This window comes from Alternaria metachromatica (assembly GCF_023757995.1).
Source record: "Alternaria metachromatica strain BMP 0045 chromosome Unknown scaffold_1, whole genome shotgun sequence".
Classification (NCBI taxonomy): domain Eukaryota; kingdom Fungi; phylum Ascomycota; class Dothideomycetes; order Pleosporales; family Pleosporaceae; genus Alternaria; species Alternaria metachromatica.
In genome coordinates, this window is record NW_026055492.1 from 632,986 (window position 1) to 658,673 (window position 25,688).

At 53.2% G+C, this 25,688-nt stretch overlaps 10 protein-coding genes across 10 annotated transcripts; 3 read left to right on the top strand and 7 right to left on the bottom strand.

Annotated features, from left to right (window-relative positions):
- Positions 1-115: 115 nt before the first annotated feature.
- On the top strand, positions 116-2,285 carry PYR7 (CTP synthase; the record flags this gene model as incomplete). The annotated part of the gene is made up of 6 exons (XM_049327170.1): positions 116-163; positions 214-257; positions 336-366; positions 501-565; positions 613-1,084; positions 1,137-2,285. 6 exons carry the CDS (start codon positions 116-118, stop codon positions 2,283-2,285), a joined length of 1,809 nt encoding a protein of 602 aa, XP_049193315.1.
- A 436-nt stretch (positions 2,286-2,721) lies between these two features.
- J4E83_000208 (uncharacterized protein) lies at positions 2,722-4,923 on the bottom strand (the record flags this gene model as incomplete). Its single annotated transcript, XM_049327171.1, has 4 exons — positions 2,722-3,863; positions 3,923-4,106; positions 4,158-4,368; positions 4,433-4,923. The coding sequence occupies 4 exons, from the start codon at positions 4,921-4,923 to the stop codon at positions 2,722-2,724; spliced, it is 2,028 nt and encodes a 675-aa protein (XP_049193316.1).
- Positions 4,924-5,676: 753 nt separating this feature from the next.
- SDS22 (Protein phosphatase 1 regulatory subunit sds22) lies at positions 5,677-6,906 on the bottom strand (the record flags this gene model as incomplete). The annotated part of the gene is made up of 2 exons (XM_049327172.1): positions 5,677-6,510; positions 6,556-6,906. 2 exons carry the CDS (start codon positions 6,904-6,906, stop codon positions 5,677-5,679), a joined length of 1,185 nt encoding a protein of 394 aa, XP_049193317.1.
- Positions 6,907-7,162: 256 nt separating this feature from the next.
- J4E83_000210 (uncharacterized protein) lies at positions 7,163-8,783 on the bottom strand (the record flags this gene model as incomplete). The annotated part of the gene is made up of 2 exons (XM_049327173.1): positions 7,163-8,416; positions 8,778-8,783. The coding sequence occupies 2 exons, from the start codon at positions 8,781-8,783 to the stop codon at positions 7,163-7,165; spliced, it is 1,260 nt and encodes a 419-aa protein (XP_049193318.1).
- Positions 8,784-12,013: 3,230 nt separating this feature from the next.
- J4E83_000211 (uncharacterized protein) lies at positions 12,014-13,384 on the bottom strand (the record flags this gene model as incomplete). Its single annotated transcript, XM_049327174.1, has 3 exons — positions 12,014-12,686; positions 12,735-13,272; positions 13,321-13,384. The coding sequence occupies 3 exons, from the start codon at positions 13,382-13,384 to the stop codon at positions 12,014-12,016; spliced, it is 1,275 nt and encodes a 424-aa protein (XP_049193319.1).
- A 555-nt stretch (positions 13,385-13,939) lies between these two features.
- On the bottom strand, positions 13,940-15,797 carry J4E83_000212 (uncharacterized protein; the record flags this gene model as incomplete). The annotated part of the gene is made up of 2 exons (XM_049327175.1): positions 13,940-15,448; positions 15,789-15,797. The coding sequence occupies 2 exons, from the start codon at positions 15,795-15,797 to the stop codon at positions 13,940-13,942; spliced, it is 1,518 nt and encodes a 505-aa protein (XP_049193320.1).
- A 772-nt stretch (positions 15,798-16,569) lies between these two features.
- On the bottom strand, positions 16,570-17,281 carry J4E83_000213 (uncharacterized protein; the record flags this gene model as incomplete). Its single annotated transcript, XM_049327176.1, has 3 exons — positions 16,570-16,692; positions 16,885-17,049; positions 17,228-17,281. 3 exons carry the CDS (start codon positions 17,279-17,281, stop codon positions 16,570-16,572), a joined length of 342 nt encoding a protein of 113 aa, XP_049193321.1.
- Positions 17,282-17,681: 400 nt separating this feature from the next.
- On the bottom strand, positions 17,682-19,305 carry J4E83_000214 (uncharacterized protein; the record flags this gene model as incomplete). Its single annotated transcript, XM_049327177.1, has 2 exons — positions 17,682-17,986; positions 18,042-19,305. The coding sequence occupies 2 exons, from the start codon at positions 19,303-19,305 to the stop codon at positions 17,682-17,684; spliced, it is 1,569 nt and encodes a 522-aa protein (XP_049193322.1).
- Positions 19,306-20,103: 798 nt separating this feature from the next.
- J4E83_000215 (uncharacterized protein) lies at positions 20,104-23,210 on the top strand (the record flags this gene model as incomplete). The annotated part of the gene is made up of 4 exons (XM_049327178.1): positions 20,104-20,387; positions 20,444-20,733; positions 20,783-22,542; positions 22,593-23,210. The coding sequence occupies 4 exons, from the start codon at positions 20,104-20,106 to the stop codon at positions 23,208-23,210; spliced, it is 2,952 nt and encodes a 983-aa protein (XP_049193323.1).
- A 1,582-nt stretch (positions 23,211-24,792) lies between these two features.
- J4E83_000216 (uncharacterized protein) lies at positions 24,793-25,359 on the top strand (the record flags this gene model as incomplete). Its single annotated transcript, XM_049327179.1, has 1 exon — positions 24,793-25,359. One exon carries the CDS (start codon positions 24,793-24,795, stop codon positions 25,357-25,359), a length of 567 nt encoding a protein of 188 aa, XP_049193324.1.
- Positions 25,360-25,688: the final 329 nt, after the last annotated feature.

Below are 25,688 nucleotides of genomic sequence, written 5' to 3' on the forward strand. Positions count from 1 at the left end.
TGCCCCGCTAGAGGGTCCATGCGCCGATTTTCTTTCAAAGTTAACGCGTGCGAAATCTCGACTTTTCTTCCTTCCCTCCCCTTCCCCATAACCGATTGAGGCACCAAACAGCATCATGAAGTACGTGCTTGTGTCTGGCGGCGTCATCAGCGGCGTGGGGAAGGTAAGCTGCAGGTTGCCGCGCCTTTGATCACCACTAACGCGTACACACAGGGTATCATAGGTAAGCTATTTGACATGGGCCAGAAGTGTCGCGCGTCTATGACGCTCCACGCGAAGTTTGACTTTCATGAGAGCATACCAGCCTCTATGAGACCATCGCTATCAGTGTGTAGCCGAAGTGCACCACTGTACATCATCTTCTACGTCAGGATCTTATTTTGCGTGCTGTAGCTGATTGACGCGTCGCAGCCTCCTCTACAGGTCTTCTCCTCAAGACAATCGGCCTCAAGATAAGTGCAATGGACTGACGCGGTTTACCGACCATACTGACGTCCCAGCACGTCTCGTCGATCAAGGTCGACCCGTACCTCAATGTCGATGCGGGAACTATGAACCCGAAGGAGTAGGCTTCACCAACCGTACCGTGAATATAGACTGAAAAAAACTCAGGCATGGCGAAGTGTTCGTCCTCTCCGACGGCGGCGAAGTCGACCTCGATCTTGGCAACTACGAGCGCTACCTCAACATCACCCTCACCCGCGACAACAACATCACCACTGGCAAGATCTACCAGCACGTTATCGAGCGCGAGCGCAAGGGCGACTACCTGGGTAAAACCGTACAAGTCGTCCCACACATCACCGATGCGATTCAAGATTGGATCGAGAAGGTCTCGCGGATACCCGTCGATGACTCAGGCGAGGAGCCGGACGTCTGCATAATTGAGCTGGGAGGAACCGTGGGCGACATCGAGAGCATGCCCTTCATTGAGGCTATGAGCCAGCTGAGGAGGCGTGCGGGCAAGAACAACTTCATGCAGATTCACGTCTCGTATGTCCCGGTTATCCACGGCGAGCAGAAGACGAAGCCTACGCAGCAGGCTATCAAGGCGGTGAGGAGTAATGGTCTGATCCCAGATTTGGTATGTCGAGCCTTTCACATTAGCAATTACTTTGGATGACTGACAGTACTAGATTGCCTGCCGCTGCGAGCGCGAACTTGAAGCCTCCGCTGTCGAGAAGATCGCCCACTTTTGCCAGGTCGAGAACGAACAAGTCCTTGTTGTCCGTGACATGCCATCCATCTACCAAGTACCGATGCTTCTCGAACAACAAAGACTGATTCCGATGGTACGCCAATTCCTTGCTCTCGAGCAAGTTTCAGTCTCGGCGTCAATGCTGCAAAAGGGCAACCATACCTGGGCGCAATGGCAGTCGCTCACTGGCCACGACACTCGTTTCCACGACCCGGTCACGATCGCACTTGTCGGAAAGTACGTGGAGCTCCAGGACTCATACCTGTCAGTCATCAAATCGTTGGAACACGCTACGATGCGGTGCAAGAGGAAGCTGGACATTCGCTGGGTCGACTCGGACCATCTGGAGCCCAAGTGTCAGAAGACAGACCCTGCAAAGTACCACAACGCTTGGCACGAGGTCGTCAAGGCATCAGGTATCCTGGTACCGGGTGGCTTCGGTCAACGTGCCACAGAAGGTATGATTTCAGCGGCCACCTGGGCGCGTGAGCACAAGAAGCCATATCTTGGTATCTGCCTCGGCATGCAGATTGCCGTTATTGAGTACGCTCGTAACGTTTGCGGCATCAAGGACGCAACCTCCGAGGAATTCAACGGCGAGGCGCAGAACAAGCTCATCATGTTCATGCCAGAGGTAGATAAGAGCACCATGGGCGCATCCATGCGTCTCGGTCTCCGTCCCACACTCTTCCAACCAGGCAGCGAGTGGTCTCGTCTCCGCGCTTTGTACGCCGGCAAGGAGGAGATCCTAGAGCGCCACCGTCACCGATATGAGGTCAACCCTGACTACATTGAGACGCTCGAGAAGGGCGGTCTGAGCTTTGTCGGCAAAGATGAAGCTGGTGTACGTATGGAGGTTATTGAGATCAAGGACCATCCCTGGTTCGTTGGTGTCCAGTTCCACCCGGAATACCTATCCCGCGTCCTGGACCCGAGCAGACCCTACTTGGGTTTCGTCGCTGCTAGTGCTGGTATGCTCGACGAGATCACTCGCGACTACCAAAGTGGCATGACGAATGGACTCGATGCTGAAGGCATTGCCAACGGTGTGAGCGGTCTCAAGATCAACGGCAACCCAAGCTTCTGAGTGCAGCCCCTCGGCTGTTCATGAATGATGATGCCAAGCAAGACGCCGCGACATACACAACGGAAATATTCAACGCTTGAACTTGAATGGTCTGATTTTGGAGTTGGGATCGGATGGAAACAACAGGAAGGTTATGTAGTTATGGGAGAAGCATTCACTGGCCCTGGACGAGGTTGACGTGGCATGTGCATATGATACCTAGACAGTACAAGAGACGATGCTCTCAATGTAGACCATCATTATCAAGACGATACCTTGCACCTCATCGACGCTAGTAATCTACTTCGTTGCCAAGAAAAAAAGCAAAGCCTTCAATGTGTCCAACTCCTTTGTACGCACTTTGGCTCATCCGCCTTCATGGTAGTTCCTATCAGCATAAACTGAGAACCCCTTGATCTCGGATCTATACACGTTTGGTCGCCATGACACCATCCATTTACTGTGGAACCCAGTCAGGACCCTCAGCCTGGTAGAGCGTTGGTTTCGGATTAACACAAAGCCTCCCATTCTCATTCGGCAAACCGTCAACGCTACGCACATTGAAGAACTCACTGCCCACTGCCCCAGTAGCCCAGAAGAGATTGAACGGATCATATTTGCGCTTCGCCTCCAAGAGACGCGGGTAGAAGCTACCCCAGAACGACCACTGAAAGTTGGGCTCAAGGCGATCTCCCTCGGAGAGGTACGAACCGGAGCCGGGTGTGAGATCGCGCCACTTCTGCATAACGCCATAAGTCATGTTGAGGCGCTCCTCGACAATCTCCGCAGCTGGATTCGTCATATTCAGCACAGTCCCAGTGATGATGAAACCGAGCATGTCTCTCCAAGCTGGATTGACAGAGTTGTCAGGGCGTCCGCCTTTCTCCCATGATGGCGCCATGTTGTAGCCGATCAGCGCCATACCTTCGTCGACGGCTTGCCAGAGGGCTTCGAAAGTCTCGTTGAAGATTGATTCGTTGGCCCAGTTGGAACGTGGGATCATGCGCGAGGTAGTGGCTACACCATTACTATTAACGGCCTCCACGGGGAAAGAGCCGTTGTACGCGTCGTAGAAGCCGTTGTACTGCGTCCATTCGGGCTCGACAGTGATCCCGAGTGCGGCCATGTCTTTTACCCAAGGGTCGACCAGAGCTTTGGCTTCTTCGACGGTCTTGCCGGGAGCGAAGAAAGGCGACATATCCATCATGATGGAATCGGGGCCCGGGAAAACTTTCCAGTAGGCGTAAGTGTTGTTATCGGCGTTCTGTGGGAAATATTTCATGTAGGCTTTGAGTCCTTGCTTGAAGGCTTCGGTGCTGACGTTCTTGCCTGTAGTGACGACCCAGTTGGCGGAGGCAATGGGTTGGTCTGGATGTACCTTGACGGTGACGGAGGTTACGACACCGAAAGTCAGACCGCCACCACCGCGTAATGACCAGAACAGCTCGGGGTTATTGTTCTTGTCAGCAGTCACGTAACGACCGTCTGATAAGACGACCTCCATGGAAAGCACATGGTCAGCGCCTAAGCCTAGGTGGCCGGACAAAGGTGAGTGGCCACCACCTTGGATCCACCCACCCATTGCGCCAACAGTAGGGCCTGTATCACAAGAAAAGTCAGCATCTATCCCAAAACATGTCTAGATAGTAGGTACTTACATTCACCGCCAAGGACTGTGCCGCCGAAATCTCTCGCAGCAGCGTAAAGCTCAAAGCCTTGCGCACCTGCGCCAGCCTTCATAGCCGGTCCAGTGTAATCTTCAGACTCGTAGTTATCGAGGAATGCAATGTCTTTCAATCCGTGGGTCCATACACTAAGAGAGCCAGCACCACCGCTCTTGCCCTAAGACCCATCAGCGACTGGAAGATTAGGTATCGAAGACGAAGCACTTACAGCAAAATCGTGACCAGTATTCCGGACCACAAAGCGAACGCCTGTGTTTCGCGCGAAGTTAAGCGCCAGCTGGATCTGAGCGGTAGTCGAGGCATTTACGACGTAGACAGAGTAGCCTCCTTGGGTGCACTCCTTACTATCGTAGAGCTGAGGTGGTTGGCATGTACTGCCCTGGTACATCGGACTTAGCATCTCAAGTGGGTCGTCGAGCCTGTTCATGTAAGTTAGTCGATGACTACTTGGGTATGTGGAGATGAATTTCAAAGGCTACATACTGGGAAAACGGATCGGTCCACGACTTGGTCATGGCATCGCAGGCGCTCTGGTCTGCGCCAGCCAGGCTAGTGTTGTAGCAAACATGTGCTTGGGGGAGAGGCTTCAGTAGAGCACCGTTGGTGATATCGTTGAGCGACGACCAGCTCGCGTCCGCCGGCCAATCTTCATCGCCAGGGAAGACCTTGCATTCGCGGCCGTTGAAAGTACTCTCTGTCTCAGGGACGGAGTCGCTGGCAATATTGTGCGCAGCAAACTGGAAAAGCGACCTTGCGTCGGCTGATACCGAGGTCAATGCTTCCTCAAGGGTCGCATCCGTCAAGAATGACTGTTCCCATTCGAAACGGGGAATTGCCCCATCAGCTGTTTGCTTGATGTTCGCCACGTTTCCTGACTGGCGATCGGCAAGACGCATGGGGGGTTCCGCAGAGCGAGGCGCGAATCTGGCGGCGGCGGAGGCCACAAAGAGCACGCCAACGCCCAAGAAAACCATGATTCCAGGAATCGAGCCGCGATAAAAATCCGTATATCGAATCGAGAGTGTGTAGGAACATCGATTGCAAGTACACCTCCATGAATAGAGTAGCCACTGTACGAGTGGAGCTTGCCACCCACTTAATCACCGAGCTGTCACCCGCTCGAACTTCACTTGCATCTCCAGACAGAGGTACCCATTTTTCGCATCCAAATAACCTTGTTCGTGCAGCGCAAGCCAAGTCTTGGATAACGCTCGCCACGGTTCGGTTGCATCCACAGCCAACACGCCTCTCGAAACATCCCGAAAGCACGGCATGAACCCTTGAGCGAAGCAAGCTAGGCGATGTGAAAGCCGCTGGACTGGAGCTAGATGGGGTATTGTCTCCGCGAAAAAAAGACCCACTCTATGCAGGACCGAAGGATTCCTATACAGCGGATAAAGTATTAGCGTCGAAACCGGGGGCGGCACGGTGCGGCGCGGGTAGAATACGGTTGATGGGAATGCTGCAGACCGCATGTTTATCTGGCTGCGGTCACGGGTTGAGATCCGAGACCGGCAAGACATGGACTAGATTTATTAGTTCACATCATAAGTACAAGCGTCGGTTATAGCCAACAATACCATGCATTCATAGGGTATCACCACCATATCGCCACGCTAGATGTATGCTTGCCTGAACGCCTGCAGCTTCTTCCTTGTGCGCCGTGTAAATGCCTTGTTCACCTTTGCAGTTTGATCTTCATTCCCGCTTGGTCGCCTATACTTGCTTCACGAATGCTGGTACAAGGTTAACGTCTGTTCTGAGATGTTGAGGGGTTTGAACTTACTGGCATCGATCTGTACAACCTGGGGTAACGCTAACCGAATCTTGTTCCTGTATAGCGCCGGTTGTGCCCGTTGAAGAGGGTTGCCCTCGAAGTAGACCGTCTCCAGCTCTTCCTTGTCTCTCAACTCCTTCTCGACCTCTCCAAAGTCGCTCAGCTTGCAGTTGCTTGCCCAGAACTCGGTGAGGTGCTTGAGACCATTCAGTCCCGATAGATGTTCGATCGGGTTCGCGCTGATGTCGATAACGTTTAGGTTGACGTTGTTCTCTAGACCTGACAGTTCTGTGAGGAGGTTGTGCGAGATGTGCAGTTCTTCGAGGTTGACGAGCTTTTCCAGACCCGTTATCGAGCGCAGGCGATTCGACTGAATGCTGAGAATCTTGAGATTGGTGAGGGTGTCGAGGCCTTTGATCTCGGTGATCTTGTTCTTGCCCAACCATAGCTCTTCCAAGCCCGTCAGCGTTTCCAGTCCTTCAATCTCGCGTACCCTGTTCGCGCCGAGCTCGATCTGCCGCAGGTTGGAAAGCCCGTCGAGGTTTTCTATCTTGCTGATCTTGTTCTGTACAAAGTACAGATCCTTGAGCTTTGTCATGTGGTTCAGCCGTTTGATGTGCTTGATCTTGTTGAAGGAGAGGTCAAGTGAGGTGAGTTCGGTGAAGGCATCGAGACCTTTGATGTGGGCTATGAGATTGTCGTAGAGATCGACTTCTGTGAGGGTCGGCGCGACTTCGTCGGGTATCGCGATGCTTTCTATGCGGTTTTGGCGCAGGCAGAGACGCTGGGATGTTAGGCAAACTCATCTACAACCCATAGCACAGCATACCTTCATCTGCTTGAACCTCTCCAACCGTAACGCTGACATGTCCGAGACTTTGGAGTGCACAATCTCTATGTCGTCCTCATCTTCCGGTGTGTCGTCGAGCAAATCCTCGTCTGCAGCCAGCTGCTCGGGAGGCGGGCCCTCGTCGTCTGATACTTCTGGGTCGCTCACGACCTGCGCATGGGGGTCGCGTGGTTCGTCGGCAATGCTCATCTTGTCTATCCGCAACTTGCCGTCCCAGCCGTTGCTGTCGCGTGGCTTGTGGTCGTCGTTCTCTTCGTCGCGTGTTTCGTTCGCGTCGGTTGCCGCCGCGGGGTCGCGCTCGCTGTGCGGGGCAGGATTTGGCTCAGCCATGGCGCGTGAGGGGATATGTATGGGGAAGCGACGGAGATGGCTTGCTGGAACTGGGTGTAGGTATCGACAGCTACTTGTGATATCTAGGCAGCCGTGTGTGGTCTGGAAGTGATTGTTGGAGCGGCAGGTTACGTCGTGTGGAGCTAACCTCTGCCTAAGCAAGGGTCCAGCGGCATGACGATCGCCAGCCATCAGACACCAACGCTCCACCACCGCAATCAACGCAACTACAAGATTCGTTCGATTTGTGTGACTTCTAAGTGATCCAGCCTATCCGATCGCACGCCTGATCCATAGTACGCATGTACTCTTCCAACCTGTCCACGATCCAACCAGAACGAACCGCACCTCCTGTTATCGCCGCCGGCTCCTCCATCTTTTCACACCTCGAAGCGGCAGTGGAATACTCTGAGCATTGTAGTGTCGACGATCGGCCTAAGCGCACTTCACTCGACACAAGGCACCTAGAAGTGCGGTAGGAGAACTGCAGACAGCGCGTGTTCCTTTCGCATGCCGATTTGCAAGCTTCGAAAGAGCTGTGCACCTCCTCGCCCTTCAAAACATCATTGCTGAAGGCCCTATCGACGGAATAATTGTCCCATTCGAATCTTTCCCTGCTCAGACTAGGGTATATATATCCCTTGAACACATCGGCATGCTTCAGAGGAGCGCTCCTTGGACGCCTACGATACCACTCTTGTTCGAATTCCCAAAGAAACCGGATCTCATTCTCTGGCATATGATGGTATGTAATCGCGGCATAGCACCACGGCTGTCTGTTGATCTTGGTAATGTTGTGGTCGAGCGTTGAAACGGGATCACCCTGGAAGTGAGGAAATGCCCACAGCAGGGATACTTGAGCATCCTTCAACGCTTTCCCGAGGACCATGTCTCCGGCCCATTGCTCAATTGTGTACTGGTTCAAGTCTTTCATATGAGATTTCCAATGACGGATCACCTTCCTCATTGCTGGTGCCGACAGAACAAACCCCGAGCCGCCGTGAGCAAAGAGCACGTCGCCAATATACATTTGCTTGCCGATGTAATGCGAGGCCTCTGCATCGAACTGGAACAGATAGTCGAGCAGGTTGGTCCACATCAGGTACGTGTCAAGTTCAACGAAGACGAACCACTTTGCTTGCGGCATTTGGCGGAGAGCTTTATCTATCATAGGCAGGAACTTGAACTTGTCGAGTTTCCAGCCAGGGTTGCTTAGCGACCCCGATGCGCCACTTCCATCGTGTTCGATACCGTCCATGGAGAGACCGTCTCGGCCTTTGGTTTTCAGCTGGTGGTAAAGCTTAAAGTCTGGCACCGAGTCTTTTAGATCCTGGTCGAGCTCGTCGAAAACGTCATGAATATGATGTCCTCCAAATTCTTCTTCAAAGTCGGAATAGATGGCGTAGTTTGGAATGCATCGCAACACGGTAGTGAGATGGACCGGCAGCTTCTCGAGTACCTCGGTGGCACCTGTGCGAAGGACGACCAATACTTCTTTCGCGATCGGGTTCTGGGGACAGTACAGTGGAGTCTGATGCTGGCTGAATATACTGGCGCTGGGTGTCGATCTTCGGTATGAGTGTATGAAGAAGCCACAGATGAGTAAAGCGGCAATAGCAGTTCGATATCTGCGTCGGAAGTTGTCCCAGGACCTACCTGCAGCCATTGTCATTCACTCAGCGCAAGTACATTGGGGCTCGTTGGAAGGAACAAGCTCAGTCGACTTTATTGGGGGTTTGCCCCTTCAATCCGCAGCTCTGCGTGTCAGTATGAGCTTCCCGCCCGGCGCTTAGCGCTGATAATCCTTGTCAGCTTCTGGTCCTCCATTCCGATGTAATCAACCGCTGCGTCACACTCGAAAGCCAACCCACACGCATCTCCGGTGCCCTTCTCAAAGAAGGACAACTACCCTAGCGTTATTTCAACAGACAAGTAACCACTGACCTTCTTCCCCCGATACCATTCGATCTGAATGGCTTTCCAGACGAAAAGGAAGTAGCGAAATTGAGAGTGAGCAGTAAGTGGCACAGCAGAGACAGTGGCGTTTGGGCAGAATGGTGATTGGTGGGAACCGAGTAGGACAAGGGCATCGGCAAGAACACTATAATCAGACTGACGGTCGGGCTCGTGGTCGCGAGTACACTCATCATTGTGGGAGTGGTATTCTGCCTACGAAAACGTCGGAAAGACAAGGTCGCTTCAACTCCTGCGCCAGTCCCCGCCGTTTCCTACCCGAAAACGCCCCTACTAAAAAGCGGTCTGGTTATCATGCAGCACATGAGGTCTTTTCGTCGCCTTCCGAGTTGCAGGGCGCGCCACTGCTCTACGAGCTTCCTGGTCGCAGATAGTAGGGATAGAACGACAGGTCTAATTGGGTCATTGGAATAGAATTCGCAAGTTTCACACCGCCGTACCTGTTGCCAAAAAGATCGCAATGATGCATGCGACTCATATCCCTTTGCGAGACCGTTCGCTGATATGCACTGCACCTGGCCCTAGCTTCCGCGTCGTACGCACTCAACATACTGCAGGCGTGTCCTTTACCTGGAGACGTTGTTCAAGCAATATTTAATCCTCAAAAATTGCAGAAACACACAACAGCCAACTTTCCATTGCTATGACCAGAGAACTGGCGGATCCTGTGGCTTACTGCCTCGCTCTGACACCAGGGTCGCGTCGTAAGTGGTTGCGACTATGTTAAAAGCGACCTTCTCCAAAGCAGCTATGAGATCTGCTCGATATCTGCGTGAGCGAATAACCCAGTCCCAGGACTCAAGCTTACGTTGTCTAGTCTGCTTTTGTATGCGGTCAAGGTCTCCCCTCTAGAATGCCAAAGTTAGCCTGCGTTTCATCGGGACTCTTCAGGTCTTACATTGAGGGTTACTTACACTTTCCCAGACTTCGCAGTCCACACAAAACTTGCCGCCCAACTAGGATCCAATTAGACTTTATAAACATTGCGCTACGATCGACGTACCTCGTCCCGTTTGAACTCTTCTATAAGATAATCATTATAGTACTCAAGCTTCTCATACGTTACAAACAACTTTGCAGTCAAATCGGTGGCGTCACGGTCTGAAGCTTCTTCCAGAGAGACCCTGCCGTTGTTCTCGAATCCTCCTCTACTATAAAGGGCTGGTAACCGTTGCTTCGTATAAAACTCGACTATCTCCAGCCATATGTCTCTTATTTGCTCCAAATTCTTTGGACCTATATAAGCCCTGTAAGATCGTCGCAGACGAAGTCCCATTTGACTCCCGAGCTCCACAATTGCAGTGGCCAATGGCATCCGGACGATGGACTGTATGTCAGCTCTCAAGATTGAGCAAGCTTTGAGAAATGTCCTTGTCGGTTTACCGTATTCTAGTCGTTTCAGACTATGCCCAATCCTTGGTTTGATTGCAGTCATGTCATCCTCCCACATCAGACACACTCCATCTCGGAACACGTTCAGAACGCTTTGACTGTAATCAACTGTGACTCTCATGCTGGGAGCAATTAGGCCTTGCAGGCCATAGACCTTGTCCTTTTGGTCGTGGCATCGGCTTTTGCTGAAAGTAGCAAGCAGATTGGTGTACGTGTATACTTTTGCCGAGAGTGCGTGTTCTGCGAGCCAGATCATTTGTGGCGATATACACGCTTGAGCGTGAGCCGGGAGCTGCGATACGCCTGACACGCAAAATCTCCTCAACTCATCCCATGAAAGCAGCGTATCCCCGCAAAGAATTCGAATGTAGCGAGCCAGCATGATTTCTTGAACAATCCAAAGTCTTCGCCAGTAGGTGTTTTCAAAAAAGCATCTAAGTGCGACGATAGGTAAGAGGGAAGACCGGGGGCATGGCTTGTTTCCGGTGCTGCACTCTCCATCGGGCTCGTGAGTTCGATGGCGCTTACGCTTTTTCGATGAAGTCTCGATCGTCCTGTCTTCGAAGTAACGCCGCAGACCAGACTTTAGCACGGTCATTGCTTCCTCAACCTGGGCTTGAGATGGCCCAAGCCACACATAAACATAGATCGCTCGACTGTATATCTTAGACATCATCTTCACCTGATGGTTGCGTTCGCTAATGACTGTCTGGTCGATACAAATCTGATCGATCCATAACCATTGTGTCTCGGCTTCGTAGGTACTATTACCCTGGTATCTCAAGAGTCGCGCTCTGAAAGCTTCAAGAAATGCGTACAGGTTTTGGCGCACTTCCAGTGATCGGCCGTTGACCTTGACGCTTCTAAGCGGCGTGGGTAGCCCCCACTCGTAGGAAACAGCTCGATAGTCGGGTGACTTCTCGTCTTCGAGATAGGCGTGAACAAGCTGACAACTGATTTGACCAGAGGGTTCAGGCGTGATAGATATGAGCCGGATTTGCTGCCTGGTCGTATCAAGTGGCTCATGCTTGAAGAGATCCATAGGGATGGCGTCGGTAGTTGCTATTCTTTCCGAAGACGGGTCGAGGATACCAGTTGTCGAAAACGAGGTTCAGATCTAATCTTCGTGTTAGGAACTCTAGCTGCTTTGTCGATTACTCAAACACATTTTGATGCGCGACTTACTGACGGTGACAGTAGCCACTGGAACTGGAACCTGCGCGGCTTGCGAGTTTGGCAATTCCTCACACAAAATTGACTTTGACGGTAGCGGTTCTGACACAACGTTGCGACGATGAAGGAAACGAGCGGACCTAGAGAGACGTGATATGGATAGCGCAATCCAGCAGTAGTGAAAAGCAAACTTACGCTTCGTGATAGCCAAGGCGCAGATCAAGGCTATGTTTTATGTGAACTCAGCCTTCAGAGACGCGGATGCTTCGCGTGTGCTAAGCCCCCAGGACACCCTGCACGGCTAAAGCTGCCTGAGAGAGCTGACCAATAGGCGACGTGTAACGCACTCAGCCACAGCGCCTCAGGCAGAGACTGAAGGCTAGGCCTCTGCGCTCGGCTACATGAATCGGCTTACCAGAGTTTACTCTGGCTCTTAGTTGCGCAGATGACGAAGGAATGTCCAACCAGGTCCCTGCTTCATGGTTGCGCAGCGTCGGTGTTCATGGCCACTTGCCCTCCATAACAGTGAACACTACACCAAACGTCTCTCATTCAACTAATCACTTTCCTAGTCCTCTTTCTTCAAGAAAGTCAAAGCAGCAACAACATACCCCTCCATGCCCACCGTCAAAGTCGGCTGCACAACCGGCGCAAAGAAGGGACTATGATTTCCAGGAACATCCTCACTCAGCCTCCCCTCCTTCTCCGCCTTATCCCAAACCGCTGGATCCGTTCCTCCATACAGGAAAAAGCAACTCGGCTTGCCAATCGCGGTAGCGAGGATACCAAAGTCTTCCGAGCCCTGTAAGCGCGCAATGTCCGATTGATACGAATGCTTTCCAGGCTGGAAGTGCGCAGAGAAGGACTGTTCAAGCGCGTTGGTAACGTCAGCGTCGTTGAAGAGCAAGGGGAACTGCGTTGTTGGTGTCAAGGTGGGGGTGTTTGGATTGTTGGATGCTTCGGCCTCGGCGGCGATGATGCGTTTTACGCTGGCGAGGACGCGTTCGCGGGTTTGGGGTAGAGCTGCGCGGACGTCGATTTTCAGGTTGGCTTCCGAGGGGATGATGTTTTCGGCGTCGCCTGCGTGGAAGGCGGAGACTGTTACCACGGCAAAGTCTAGGGGGTCTACTTCTCGCGCGACGATGGATTGCAGACGCATTATTGTGGATGCGGCTTGTAGAATGGGGTCGATGCCTCGATGGGGAGTAGATGCGTGGGCCTGTCGACCTTCGATGCGAAGTCTACAGGGATTAGTTTGAATGAGGAGTCAAGAAGAAGGGCGGATTTACTGGAATCGATCAGCCGAGCTGGCGATTAAACCATGCTTCGTACCAATAACACCAGCTCTTTCCGGCATAACATGTGCGCCCACCACAACGTCCGGCTCTTTAACTTTGTTGTACAGACCATCATCCACCATGTTCTGCGCGCCACCTGCTCTTTCCTCCGCTGGCTGGAACACCAAGATCAACTCCCCGCTCCATGCCTCTTTACATTTGACCAGAGTTTCCGCCGCCGCAAGCAGCGCGGTAATATGCATGTCATGGCCACAGGCATGCATCACGGGCTTCTCAACATCGTCCACATCCTTCATACGCGCTGTACTGGCATAGTTCAGGCCTGTCTTCTCTTCCACGGGTAGCGCGTCAATGTCAGCACGTAAGAGAAGTGTCTTTCCGGGGCCATTGGAGAATGTGGCAGCGACGCCGTGACCGCCGATGGAAGAATGAATTGTGAAAGCTTTAAAGGTCTCGAGATGTTTGACAATCGCATCCGCTGTCTTGGCTTCCTGGAAGGACAGCTCCGGGTGCGTGTGGAACCACTTGTCTATAAGTTCATTAGCGATGGAACCGATGAATTACAATGATCACTGACAAAGTTCCTCATATGAAGCCAAGTCTGGCTGATGTGCCTTGACAATCTCACTTATGGAAGGCATATTCTGCGTCAATGCTCTTACGGCGTTTACAAGAATGGGTGGCTGAATTGCAAATGGTCTGTAGTCGGTCGCTGATATATACGTCCAGTCTTACGGTAGATAGCTCGGTAAACGACCTGCCTTTGTCGCGTTAGCATGTCCCGTCGTGATACCCATGCTGGATTAGTGTTGTTCTGACAAATGCGGTTCCCGACGGGGAAAGTCGAGGATGACGTATGAGCGTGCGTTGGGTTGTGGGGTAGCGTAGTTGATTCCGACGCCGATACCGCCGGCAGCAGCGCAAGACCGTACGAGGCCGATAAGAGGAGCCGGGGGTTAAAAGTGCGTTTATTGATGTGAGTAAGCTGGAAAGTGATACGTTCGTTGATAATAATACAATGATGTGCACAACGCCAAACGAAACCCTTCTTCTAAACCAAGAATGCGTACATTTCAAACTCCTCGCATGTGGCGACAATGACCGACGGCTGCGTCAAAAGGTGCGCGATTCGTCCATTCCAATATACAGCATGTGTAACAAGCTCGTAGAGGGAGGGAGGATTGGGCTTTGCCATTCTACGACTCTGCCATGTCCTTGTCGTGTTCTTCAAGCTGCCTCTCCAGACTTCCCATGAGGTCTGGTTCCGAAGTTGGTGCAGAAGGAGCAGCTGATTGAGGTTGCACAGGCTCAGCCTCAAGTTTGGGTTCGGCCTCAACTACAGGCTCAGGCTGGGGCTGGGGCTCCGGGACGACCACAGGCGCTGGTGCCGCGTCCACTTCCACTTCCACTGATGGAGCTGGGACCGGAACCTCGCTTGGAGCCTCCTCGGGAACGATGGCTTCTGTGGTAGTAGTAGAAGTCGAAATCTGGTTCATGGAATTCTGGCGACTATGGGAGACGGCAGAAAGCGGCAGATCAGGTGAGCTGGACTGGTCACGTTTCGGCGTCTGCAGCGACTCATCGATTGGAGCGGTTTCGATTGCGGTCCTCTCGATCGTTGCGGTATCTTGAGAGGGCTCGTTGGAAGCCGGCGGCGGATGGCTTGCTAGTGCGGTGCTCTCTGTCAATGTAGCGTCCGCAAAATTGGGGGCTTCGGTCGCTGGAGCACTGGGTGGGACTACAGAGGACGCCTGAGGGGTCGCTGGGTTGGAGGTATGCTCCATGTCTTGATCTTCATCTTCCGAGCCCTCCTCGCCAGACCCCTCTTCTTCCTCGCCACCGGCGTCTGCCATTGGCGTATCACCTCCATCTGACGGAGCTACCGATCCGTCCTCTTGTTTGACGCCTGGTACACCCAGCATGTCACCGCCGGCAGTTGATGCTGGCGTCCCTTGCTCTGCTCCTTCGACAAAGACGACCTTCTTCTTGCCTCGGCCTGGGCCCCCACGCTTGACCTTCTTCTTAGGAGGTGGCGGCCTCCGCCGAGGTGGCGTTTGTTGTAGGATGTCGTTAGCTACGACGACACCTTCCGCATTCACAACACCGACTCCCTCGACGATTGTTCCCGGTGCCGCAGTAGCTGGCGCAACTTCAATTGCAGCATCTTCAGGCTGAACTTCGCCTTCTACAGCCTGTCCTTCTGGTACAAGTACCTTGTAAACAGCCACGTTGCCATCTGCATCCAGTTTCTTAACCTTGGTTTCCCGCAACGCAGGTTGCGCGACCTGGCCATTGACGTATGGTGATGGGAGACCTTTCCTTCTCTTTGCGAGATACTCTGGTTCCGAAACTTCTAGATGCCGTGCAACTTTGACGTACTTCTTGATAGTGAAGCCGGTACGGATCTCTTTAGTCTCTTCTTCCTCATCTTTCATCTCGTTGTCGTCTTCTGGAGGAGCCGGTGGTTTGTACAACTTCCCGGAGCGTGCTGCGCGCAGCAATTGCTGAGAATGCTCAGGCAACATGTGAGAATCTCGAGGCATGGGCAGCTCGGGCCAAGCATCCTTGTCCAAAGGTTTGTTGTCCGCCGAGTTTGGCTCAATGGTGATTTCGGCTTCTCGATACTGACTAATGGGCAATCCTTCTAGCACATTGTGCTCTATCTGGCCGCGTCCTGACCTGTTGGACCGATCCCTGTTCCGAAACTAGTTACATCATGTCAGCTTAAGTCTAGAAGAAATATGTAAACGTTTGGACGCTGTCCGGACAAGATGCGATGCCATGGCTGCGTCGTCGCGCGAAAGGTGCAGGTACAGAAGAGCTGCTCATCACCACTCGTTAAAGCAAGCGAACCTAGAGATTACTCTCTGATTGCTCGGTTTTCCAAGAGATAATGGCGCGTCGATGATAGTCGATGGAATATCAAAAATGCGATGCACGTGATAGAAATAGCGGTGTTGCGTCGCGCGCGTGCAGAGGCTGGGAATTGATATCGCAAACGCAGCTCAAGGACGCATGCTCGAACAAGGAGATGGGATGACGTACCGGAGCCATAGTGACATGCGATACCCTCGATGGGCTTTAGGGCAGGCGGTGAAAGTGGGTATTGATGTCGGCGCAATGCAACGGGAAGTCGCGATGCGTGAAGGGGAGGCGCGTCGCTTTGCAGATGGCAGGCGCAACCGTGCGCCGCTATACCCCTTCGAGTGCGTTCGCGACTCCGGGGCTGAGCACCGGCCTATGGCTTGAAACGCAAGTAACAGGCCTCCTCTTTGGTCTTCTTGTGTCGATCGTCGTACCAGATGCATGGTAATTTCAATCACACGACACTCTACTACCTGACCAAAATCAATTCTGGTCGCCATTCGCTGGTTTTGCGAGGGAGCGCCGTAGGGAGCCACTTACAACTTCCGTATTTCAAACGATGCCACGCAGGAAGAAAAGCATCAACGGATCGTGAATGCAGCGACGCGTGATTGGGAATACCGTAGACTTGAGCCTCGCCAGACCAATTGATCCATATGGGACCAACTAACATCGATGGTGATTATATGCTTTCAGGCATTGGAGACTATTCAGAGATCTCTTACAGTCATGGGTATTGCCGATACGTGCAACAGGTTGACCTTTTTTCAGTCTGAACTCCATTTCAAAGAGTTGAGCAGGCTCAATATAATACAGTACATCATTCTCAACGTGTCATCGCCGTTGAGGTAGACGCAGCTCCTCTGCTGTCGTACAGGCTCTCTCCTCCCCATGCAATGTACGCCATAGTTTTACGATCATTTCGTCTCGTCGTCCATACCCGCTCTCTTGAGCGAGGCACTCAATCCCAGCCCTGGTCCTTTACCCTGACAATGTCACTTCTGTCCCCTTTTTGCTTGCCCTCTCTTCCACCTTCGACGACCAATCGGTCGATCTGGTAGAATTGGCTTATCACCGTTTGCCTCTGTGGAATGAGTCAGCATTCAATCCTGCGCATCCATCTTCGACTTCATGTTCCGAGCTTCTTGCAGTGGCACACTCAAAGGCGAACATCGCCGGATGGCTCTCCAGGGCGCGCCTTGCTCGCCTTTGCCACTTCTTCCGCTACGCACTGCAAACCTCCACTTCCATTGCCGAACCACAGGGTGTACCTCACCTTTAGCATCTGCAGTTCATTCAAGCCCTTCTGCACCAACTCCTGTATTGTCCGCTCCTCGGTTATGTTCTTGCTGTCTCGGAACGCATCGCGCGTTCTCCGTTTGGCATACTCGCGGAAATTGTAGGCGGCGAATTGCCCGCTTTGGCGCAGCAGGGAGCGGTACTACGTGCGGAGGTCAGCCAGTGTTCTTCCATAGTCCATGGGAAATAAGCGCGCTGAAAACCTGTGTATCTCAAACGCAGAGTTACAGAGTAGGTGTGTGGATTGCGACACTAGGGCGGCGACAGCATGAGTGTAGGCTGCAACGGATGTCCGGAAAAACCGCAAGGAGGATACGTACGAGTGAGCGCACTTGGTAGGCCATGTCGCCTTTCGTTGCCTGTGCTAATGACATGGTCGCGGGTTGTACAGAGGAACGTGGAGGGTGGTGGTGCACTTGGGAATAAAAGTCGCTGGTTAGGTCATAGGTCTTGGGCAGGTCGGAGGAAAGCTACGAAAGTCCGAGATACAGATTGCCGCAGCCTACCCCACGCTGCATCGCCACAATAGTCTGCATCGAACAGGAGATTGAGCGCTGAACGCACATTTTTCATTATGCCTGACGAACTAATATTTTACAAGTAACTAGTGTCCCAGAACTACTGGAATCAATGGAAGCCTTGCGGCTCCGGGTCTCCATGAAAGTGGTATACCCAAGTGACTTCGCACAAACGCCTCCCAATGCAAATAAAGCCATCATCATCTCAAGCGACTGTGTGATGTCTGGAGAAAGAAAGCAAGACCTACTCGTAAGCCTACTTTTGGCGGTGCTTCTCTTGGATCTTGCGGAGTTGCTCCTGGACGTTCACGTCCCGCATCTGCTCTACACGAGCAGTGTTTTTGGCAGGATCAAGCTGACCATCGTACGACAGTGCAGCCTTCTTCCTCCGAGCTTCTTCCTCTGCAGATATCGGCAATCCAGTAGCGCCATCGTAGATATCCTCACGTTGACTAGCAAAGCGTTTGAGGTTGTTCGCGACGTCGGCGGTGTTGATGGTTGTAGAGTATCGGGCTTCGGCCTTGTCGCGCTGTTCTTTCCAGCGCGGATCAAGCAGTTCGACTAGAATACAGTGTTAGCGATGATCTTCTGAGGGACAGGAATGGGGTCGGCTTACTTCTGATGTGCTCATCCATCTCGTTCGCGGGAACTTGCTGCTTGCAGTTAGGGCACACGGCCATTTGAACGTTTGCCTTCTTTGCGGCAGCACGGGGAACGTAGTCTGTGACAATGCGACCAGGTGCTCCTCTGGCAGCAGCCTGAGCGCGTGCGCGCTGCTCGCTCTCCGCTTGGCGCTCTCTTGCCAGCCGAGCTTGCTCTTCCTCGCGCGATATCTGTGCCGGCGTTCGGTAGTCAGGCATAGGCGGAGGCGCGTACGACGGCACACCGTACGGTGGTTGCACGGGCGGCGCTGCGGGAGCGTAGTTTGGCGGCATCTGAGATGGGGGTACCTGCTGCTGTGTGACGTTGTAGTAAGTCATCTCGTCGGGCATGGCCTCCTCGAGACGCCTTGTCGAAAGTGAGACGGCTGCCTTTTGCTCGAGCGACTGCGACTGCAAATCGTTCAGCTGTGCCGGTGGAGGCAGGTCCGCTGCATCGTCAGCCTCGTCAAAGAGCACAGTCGCGATGACAGTGAAGTCGTGCCAGTCCACAGTCGCGTACTCTTGCTTCTCAGCCTCGACCTTCTTTTCCTCTTTCTCTTTTTGGGCGGTCACGTACTTGACGTACTCCGCACGTCCCTTGGCACGATCTAGCACATGGAATCGGTTCTTGATGTTCTGTTGTAGCTCCTGGATACGCGCCTCGACTGTCGCCTCTTCCTCAAGTAGGATCTTGTACTGCTCAACAAGCGATCGGAAGAACTGGAAGAAGCTGTGGTTTGGTCGGAGAAAGTCAAACTGGAAGTTGCCAGACTCACGGTTGCGCAGATCCTTCAGCCAGTTCTCACCCACGCGGGCCGTGTATAGAGCAGTGAGCTTCAGCACCTCCAAGTCCTTTGCGCTGATGTTTGGCATGCGCGCAGAGAAGCGGAACCTGGGCGGTTCTGGGGGGCCCTTGGGCTTGTTGTCAACGACTTGCTTGGCACTTCCAACTGACCGTCCGTGACCCTCCTTCAGTTGCTGGAGATACCACAGGAAGTAGGCGTTGTAGGGATCCTCTTCCATGACGAAGACGAAGTTGCGGTTGTTCGCGGCCGAAGGATCGGTAGTGACACGCTGCTTCAGTCCGTTGAAGTGTGATTCGCCTCGGCGGGCAACGAAGTCGGCCGTCTTCGCAATCGTTTCGCGCACGTTGGGCGGGGGGATGACCAGGTTCGACGGCGGCTTCACGTCGAGCTCGACAGATGCCGAGGCGACGCCATTGCCGTTGGGGTTCGCCATGGCGCGTGTGGTCGGTGTACGTCTCGGCTTCGAATGATGTCGTTGGCAATCCTGTATATGAGTCGCGAAAAGCAGGTGAGGCACTCGCAGATTGCGCGGGGCAAGAACAGGGAAGAAATTCAAACGCCAGTGACCAGATTCCCGTCGCGATTACCTACTTCCGAGTGACTTGCGCGTAGATCGCGTGGGGTGAATGTGGACGTGGTTGTTGGTAGCTGCGACTGGGCGTCGACATGCGGGAGATCGCAAAGTTCCAGGGTAGGCAACAAGATGTTCCGCGCCGGACCCCAGCCACAGTTGCGCCACAACCAAGCCACAGCTCTCAAAATGAAGCACTCGGCGTAATACTCAAGACGCCTCGGCTTGCAAACGGCTGTCGGAGGTCAGACCACTGCCGCTGGAGGACTAATCTGATTTCTCCAAACTGGTAGATAATTGGGTGGAGTGAATGCTAGCCCTATGTACCTGGACCTATTTTCAGCTCTCCCCGGGGCCCAGTTCGGGCAAGGGCCGTCGTAAGGAACAGCTTGCAACTAGGATTAATCGGTACGCAACCACTGCTCCTCGCGGGACTCTCTCCCCCTAGCCTGAACCATTGCGCATACCACAGAGACCTCCATCTCTTCCCCCCTCACCTTGATGAGACTCTTTTCCAACTCTCTTTAACTCTCTTTGCAACGACATCAAGGCCGCGGGCGCCTTCAACGTAGACTGGAACTCCGCAACGTTCCCACCTTTTGGTACAGCGCTCCACTCGCCAGCTGATCGAGCCGCGACACCTCTTCACATCCCGCCGTCATGGCGAGCCTCTCGGCACCCAACGCCTACCTGGGCGAGAAGCCCAAGTCTCGCAGATCCAAGTCGCGTTCCAAGTCGCGCTCCCCAGCCCCGAATGGCCGCAAGCAGCCCAACACACAGCAACAGAAGGTCCAAAGCTACACTTCCGAGGGAGTGCAGGACCGTGATATCTTCAACCTCCCTGGCTCGGACTGGTCACTGCTGGCCGTTTTGACCTTCATTGCGGCCGGCGTTCGACTTTTCCGGATTTCACAGCCTACCAGTGTTGTCTTCGATGAAGTTCAGTAAGTGTGGTCACTATACAACAAACTCAACAGACATGTTGGCTGACTGATTCCAGCTTCGGTGGGTTCGCATCGAAGTACATCAAGGGCAGATTCTTCATGGACGTCCACCCTCCGCTCGCAAAGCTCCTCATCACACTGGCAGGATGGTTGGGTGGATTTGACGGAAACTTCGACTTCAAAGACATCGGCAAAGACTATCTGGAGCCCAAGGTTCCATATGTCACCATGCGCATGCTGCCCGCTATCTGCGGAGTGTTGACGATTCCGACCATGTTCCTCACCCTCAAGGCCGCGGGCTGCCGTACTACCACTGCGGCCCTAGGCGCTGGACTTGTCATCTTTGGTAACAGACACTTATCTTGGGATGTGTAATGCATACTGACTTCTTGTAGACAATGCGCTCGTCACCCAGTCCCGCCTCATCCTCCTCGACTCGCCGCTCATCATCTTCACGGCCGTCACCGCACTCGCCTGGACAAGCTTCATGAACCAGCACGAACAAGGACCGTCCAAGGCCTTCCAGCCATCTTGGTGGTTTTGGTTGGCTGCTACCGGTGTCGGACTCGGTGCAACAGTCAGTGTCAAATGGGTAGGCCTGTTCACCATCGCCTGGGTTGGTAGCTTGACACTGGTACAACTCTGGGTTCTTCTCGGAGATACCAAGAACGTCACGCCACGCCTGTGGTTCAAGCACTTCTTCGCACGCATGTTTTGCCTGATCGTCATTCCCGTCTCGTTCTACATGGCCATGTTCGGAATCCACTTCATCTGCCTGGTCAACCCTGGTGAGGGTGACGGCTTCATGTCTTCCGAGTTCCAGGCGACGCTCAACTCCAAGGGCATGCAAGCTGTTCCCGCCGACGTCGCTTATGGAAGCCGTGTCTCTCTACGCCACTGGAACACTCAAGGCGGATATCTCCATTCCCACAGCCACATGTACCCCACCGGTAGCAAGCAGCAACAGATTACTCTCTACCCCCACAAGGACGAAAACAACATCTGGATCATGGAAAACCAAACTCTGCCAATCATGCCGGAAGACTACACTGGCCCAAACCTCACAAGCCCTAAAGCTTGGGACAACGTTGGCCCTACTTACATTGAAGATGGCGGTGTCATTCGCCTCTACCATATCACCACCGACAGACGCCTCCACTCGCACGATGTTCGTGCTCCTGTTACCGAGGCTGACTGGCAAAACGAGGTTTCTGCCTACGGTTACGAAGGCTTTGAGGGTGATGCGAACGATCTGTTCCGCATTGAGATTGTCAAGAGCAAGTCTGATGGAGCCGTGGCAAAGAAGCGCGTCCGAACTATCCAGACCAAGTTCAGGCTTGTCCATGTCATGACTGGTTGTGCGCTATTCTCACACAAGGTGAAGCTCCCTGACTGGGGTTTCGAGCAACAAGAGGTCACTTGCGCTCGGCAAGGCACATTGCCCAACAGCATCTGGTACATCGAGGGCAATGTTCATCCCTTGATGGTGGACGGAGAGGTCGAAAAGGTCAACTACCGCAACCCCGGATTCTTCGGCAAGTTTTGGGAGTTGCAGAAGGTCATGTGGAAGACCAACGCTGGCCTTACTGAATCGCACGCCTGGGATTCGCGCCCTCCGTCGTGGCCCATTCTACGCCGCGGTATCAACTTCTGGGGCAAGCATAACCGTCAGATCTATCTTCTGGGTAACCCGGTGATCTGGTGGAGCTCGAGCGCGCTCATCGCTCTATACATCGCTATCAAAGGCTTCGCCATTCTCCGTTGGCAGCGCGGTTACCGTGATTACAATAACGTCACCTTCAAACGTTTCGACTACGAAGTGGGCATGAGCATTCTCGGTTGGGCTTTCCACTACTTCCCATTCTACCTGATGGCGCGCCAGCTGTTCTTGCACCACTACCTGCCCGCTCTGTACTTTGCCATCCTTGCACTTTGCCAGATCTTTGACTTCGTGAGCTACCGCTTCAGTGTCTTTGGTTTGAGGCAATACCCCGCGATCGGCCAAGCAGCGGCTGTCGGTTTCCTCGCTGTCGCTATCACAGTCTTCACTGTATACTCTCCCCTAGCATACGGCAACGCATGGACCAAGGATGCTTGCAAGAGCGTTAAGCTGTTCGACACTTGGGACTGGGATTGCAACAACTTCCTAAACTCTGTAAGTTCTCTTCGCATCACGACTGGCCAATTTCAGCTGACAAGTTGTAGTACGAAGCATACAACGTCATGCACTCTGAGCCTGTAGCATCCATCGCCGTGCCTTCATCAGCAGCACCTGCTCCTCCGGCTCCAGTCGCACCCGAAGTCGTCCCTGAGGTCAAGCAAGAACAGCCCAAGGAACAGCCAGAGCAACCAAAAGAAGCGAAGGAAGAGAACGTGATGTCTGAGCAAGCGGTAGTTTCCCCGCCACCTCAGGAGGCCCCCAAGGATCTACCTGTTGTTTCCAAGGAAGAGCGTATTGAGTACCGCGACGAGAACGGCCGTATCCTCAATGACGATGAGGTATCAGCACTTGCTGGAAAGGTCAGCTTCAAGACGCGTTACGAGACCCGAACCCGTATCGTCGATGGCGAAGGCCACGAGATCTACGAGGGCCTTGTAGACTCGCATGGTGACGCTGAAGAAAATGGCGTCGCACCTCCCCACCCAGACGCTGAGGGCCGTAACCCTGAGACACAAGAGCAGGCTAATGCTCCCGAGGCCAGCGAGGCACCACCTACTGTCGAGGTCGTGGAAGATCAGCAGAAGGAGAAGAGCATTGAGCAGCATCAGGATGATGCTCAGCCAGCAAGTGAGGCTCAATCTGCAACGCAAAAGGATGAGTAAATCCTTTTTCCTTCTTCCCATGGCATTTACATGGTCTCATTTCTCTCTTTTGTACCATAGGGACGGATACATTTAGCAGCGTACGGAGCTGGTGGCGCTCGGTCTTGCACGACAAACACACGTAACGGCAGATGGAAAGTGGATTGTATTTGCCTTGGATCTTGTATGATTACATATAATGTGTTTTGCGAAAATCTGACATCTCACGTCGTATTTGTCTCTGGAACTTAGCTGTTCTATATGCATCAAGGCAAGCATGACCATTATGTATGAGTGTGGAAGACAAGAGAACGTTGGCAAGCACGAGAAAAATGTCGAATGATTGCGCCTAGGACACAGTGGCTTGCAAGGCCGGTGCGAGGCACTAGACCTCCACAGGTCCTTGTCAGTTTGCAGTAACTCTTGCGGCTCGGCAACGAAGACATGATAAGCTAGCGACAATGAGTTGCAGACTAAGCCTTGTCGTCCCGGGCTCGAGGACCCTCAGCCTCAGGCTAATTCATCTCATCCGATCTGCCGGATGAACCGCTAGACAGCTCTCCCGCGATCGGATGGCGCGGTGCAAGATGCAGGGAGCGGGTATCCTTAAGCAACTTCACAAACTAGCATCTGATCCCGGAATGTGCTCCATCGCACTAGGATTATGTCCAAGACTGGTGATTCGTCATCGGAACTTTTTGCCGCAGTCTTGAGTCCAGGGACCACAGGGGACCACAGTGGGCTGGAATACGTTAGCAGCAAGGGTCGAACTGGGGACGCTCTAGATCTAACGTGTGGCCGATCGCTTCTAGGTATTACTTGCACATGCCAGGAGCTTCTTCTTTTTTTCGGGCCTCGCAATGTTAGGAAACCCCACTCCTTGCACCCGGCGGCGAAGTCGGGCATGTGTCACGCAGCAGCTCGGGCAAAGTTACTACAAGTCATGTAATCTGTCCATGATCTCCGCCTGACCACCAGAACCAACACCCTATTTGATACAGATCAACGACATTTTGACTACTAATTCGCCGACAGATCACCTTTGGAGAAAAAAAGGAATTTTCTGGAACATGACTTTTGGGCATGAAGTGCTGTGGCTAGGGTTCGGCAGTAATACGCGTAAGACCCCCAAGTTCTTCCCTGCTTGCCTTGGTGGCAAACCAGAGGAAGTGTCGCGAGCTTCATGTCGCTCTTTGTGGGAATGTTCGCCACTTGCGTTGAGCTAAAAAAGAAGCCTTCCTCCTCGCCGTACTGGCCTCCGCGGAGCGAGACACTCACACACAAACGACATACCAGTGAGGGTTATAAATTAACAATGCGGTCTAGCCGCGCATCGCGTTTTTCCAGATACCCCTCTCACTTGCGCCAGATTCCCATGTTCACGACATCGTGAAACCCTCTTTTCCATCCCTCGACTTTGGTGTCTGCGTTTCTTTCTGGGGAGAGACTGTTCGTCTCCTCCTCTGGTTTTTGTTTTCTTTTCGCGGCTTGAATTTTACTCCCTTGTCTTTTAATTGTACTGCGATCATTGTTGCGCCGCGTTCCTATTCTGCTACCAGACGTCTTGTCGTCTGCAATGGCGCCTGACTCGCACAGCGCCCACATGGCCGATGGCAACCACATGTGTGCCAACTGCGCGCGCAGCAAAGATGGACCTACACCCACACAACGGTCGTACGACAACGACAACAACAACAACATTCACGACGGCGATTCCTACATCCAGCAAAGCATCGAACAACCCAACCCACCCATGGCCAACATGGTCAATTCCTCCCACTCCGGTCCCTACAGAATCTACATCGTGACCGATACCTGCTACCCCACGGCCGATAGCTTTCAGAACAACGTCGGTACCACGCACATCACATCTGTGCATTCCACAAAAGCGGCAGCCAACAGCCGAGCCAAGAAGATCATCTACGAGAACGACGGCGAGTGTACAGTCGATCTCGACAAGATTATCGAGGAGGTGAAGAAAGGATTATACATTGGGATAGGGGTTGGTGGCAAGGACGAAAAGAGTGGCAGCTGCTTTGCGCGAAAGTGTGAGGTGGAAGGCAAGATTGTGGACGAAGACAGCGATAGCGAGGAGACGAGTGGTGAGAGTGGCGAAAGCGATCTTGTGGATGGCAATGGGGAGGCAGACGGCGATGTGGACATGGGCTGATGAGGAGAATACAACGACACAAATAGCGAACCCAGGAAGCCGCGGCAAACATGGGTAGCGGTTAGGATCTGCTGTCGACACATACGGAGGCGTGGAATCAGAGTCAAGAACGGCTCAGGAAGCTAAGGAACTACAATACCGCCGGGGTACTACAACGACCGTAACAGGCGTTCGAGGTATGGATATTCAAGACATTCGTAGGACGCGGGCTGAGAACTCCCTTGGGTTCCGGTTTGGAAAAAAAGGAAACGGACGAAAGAGCTGCCCCCGATATTTGGACAGACACCTCCGGCACATCGACCTATCTATCTATCTTGCGCGCTCGTGGT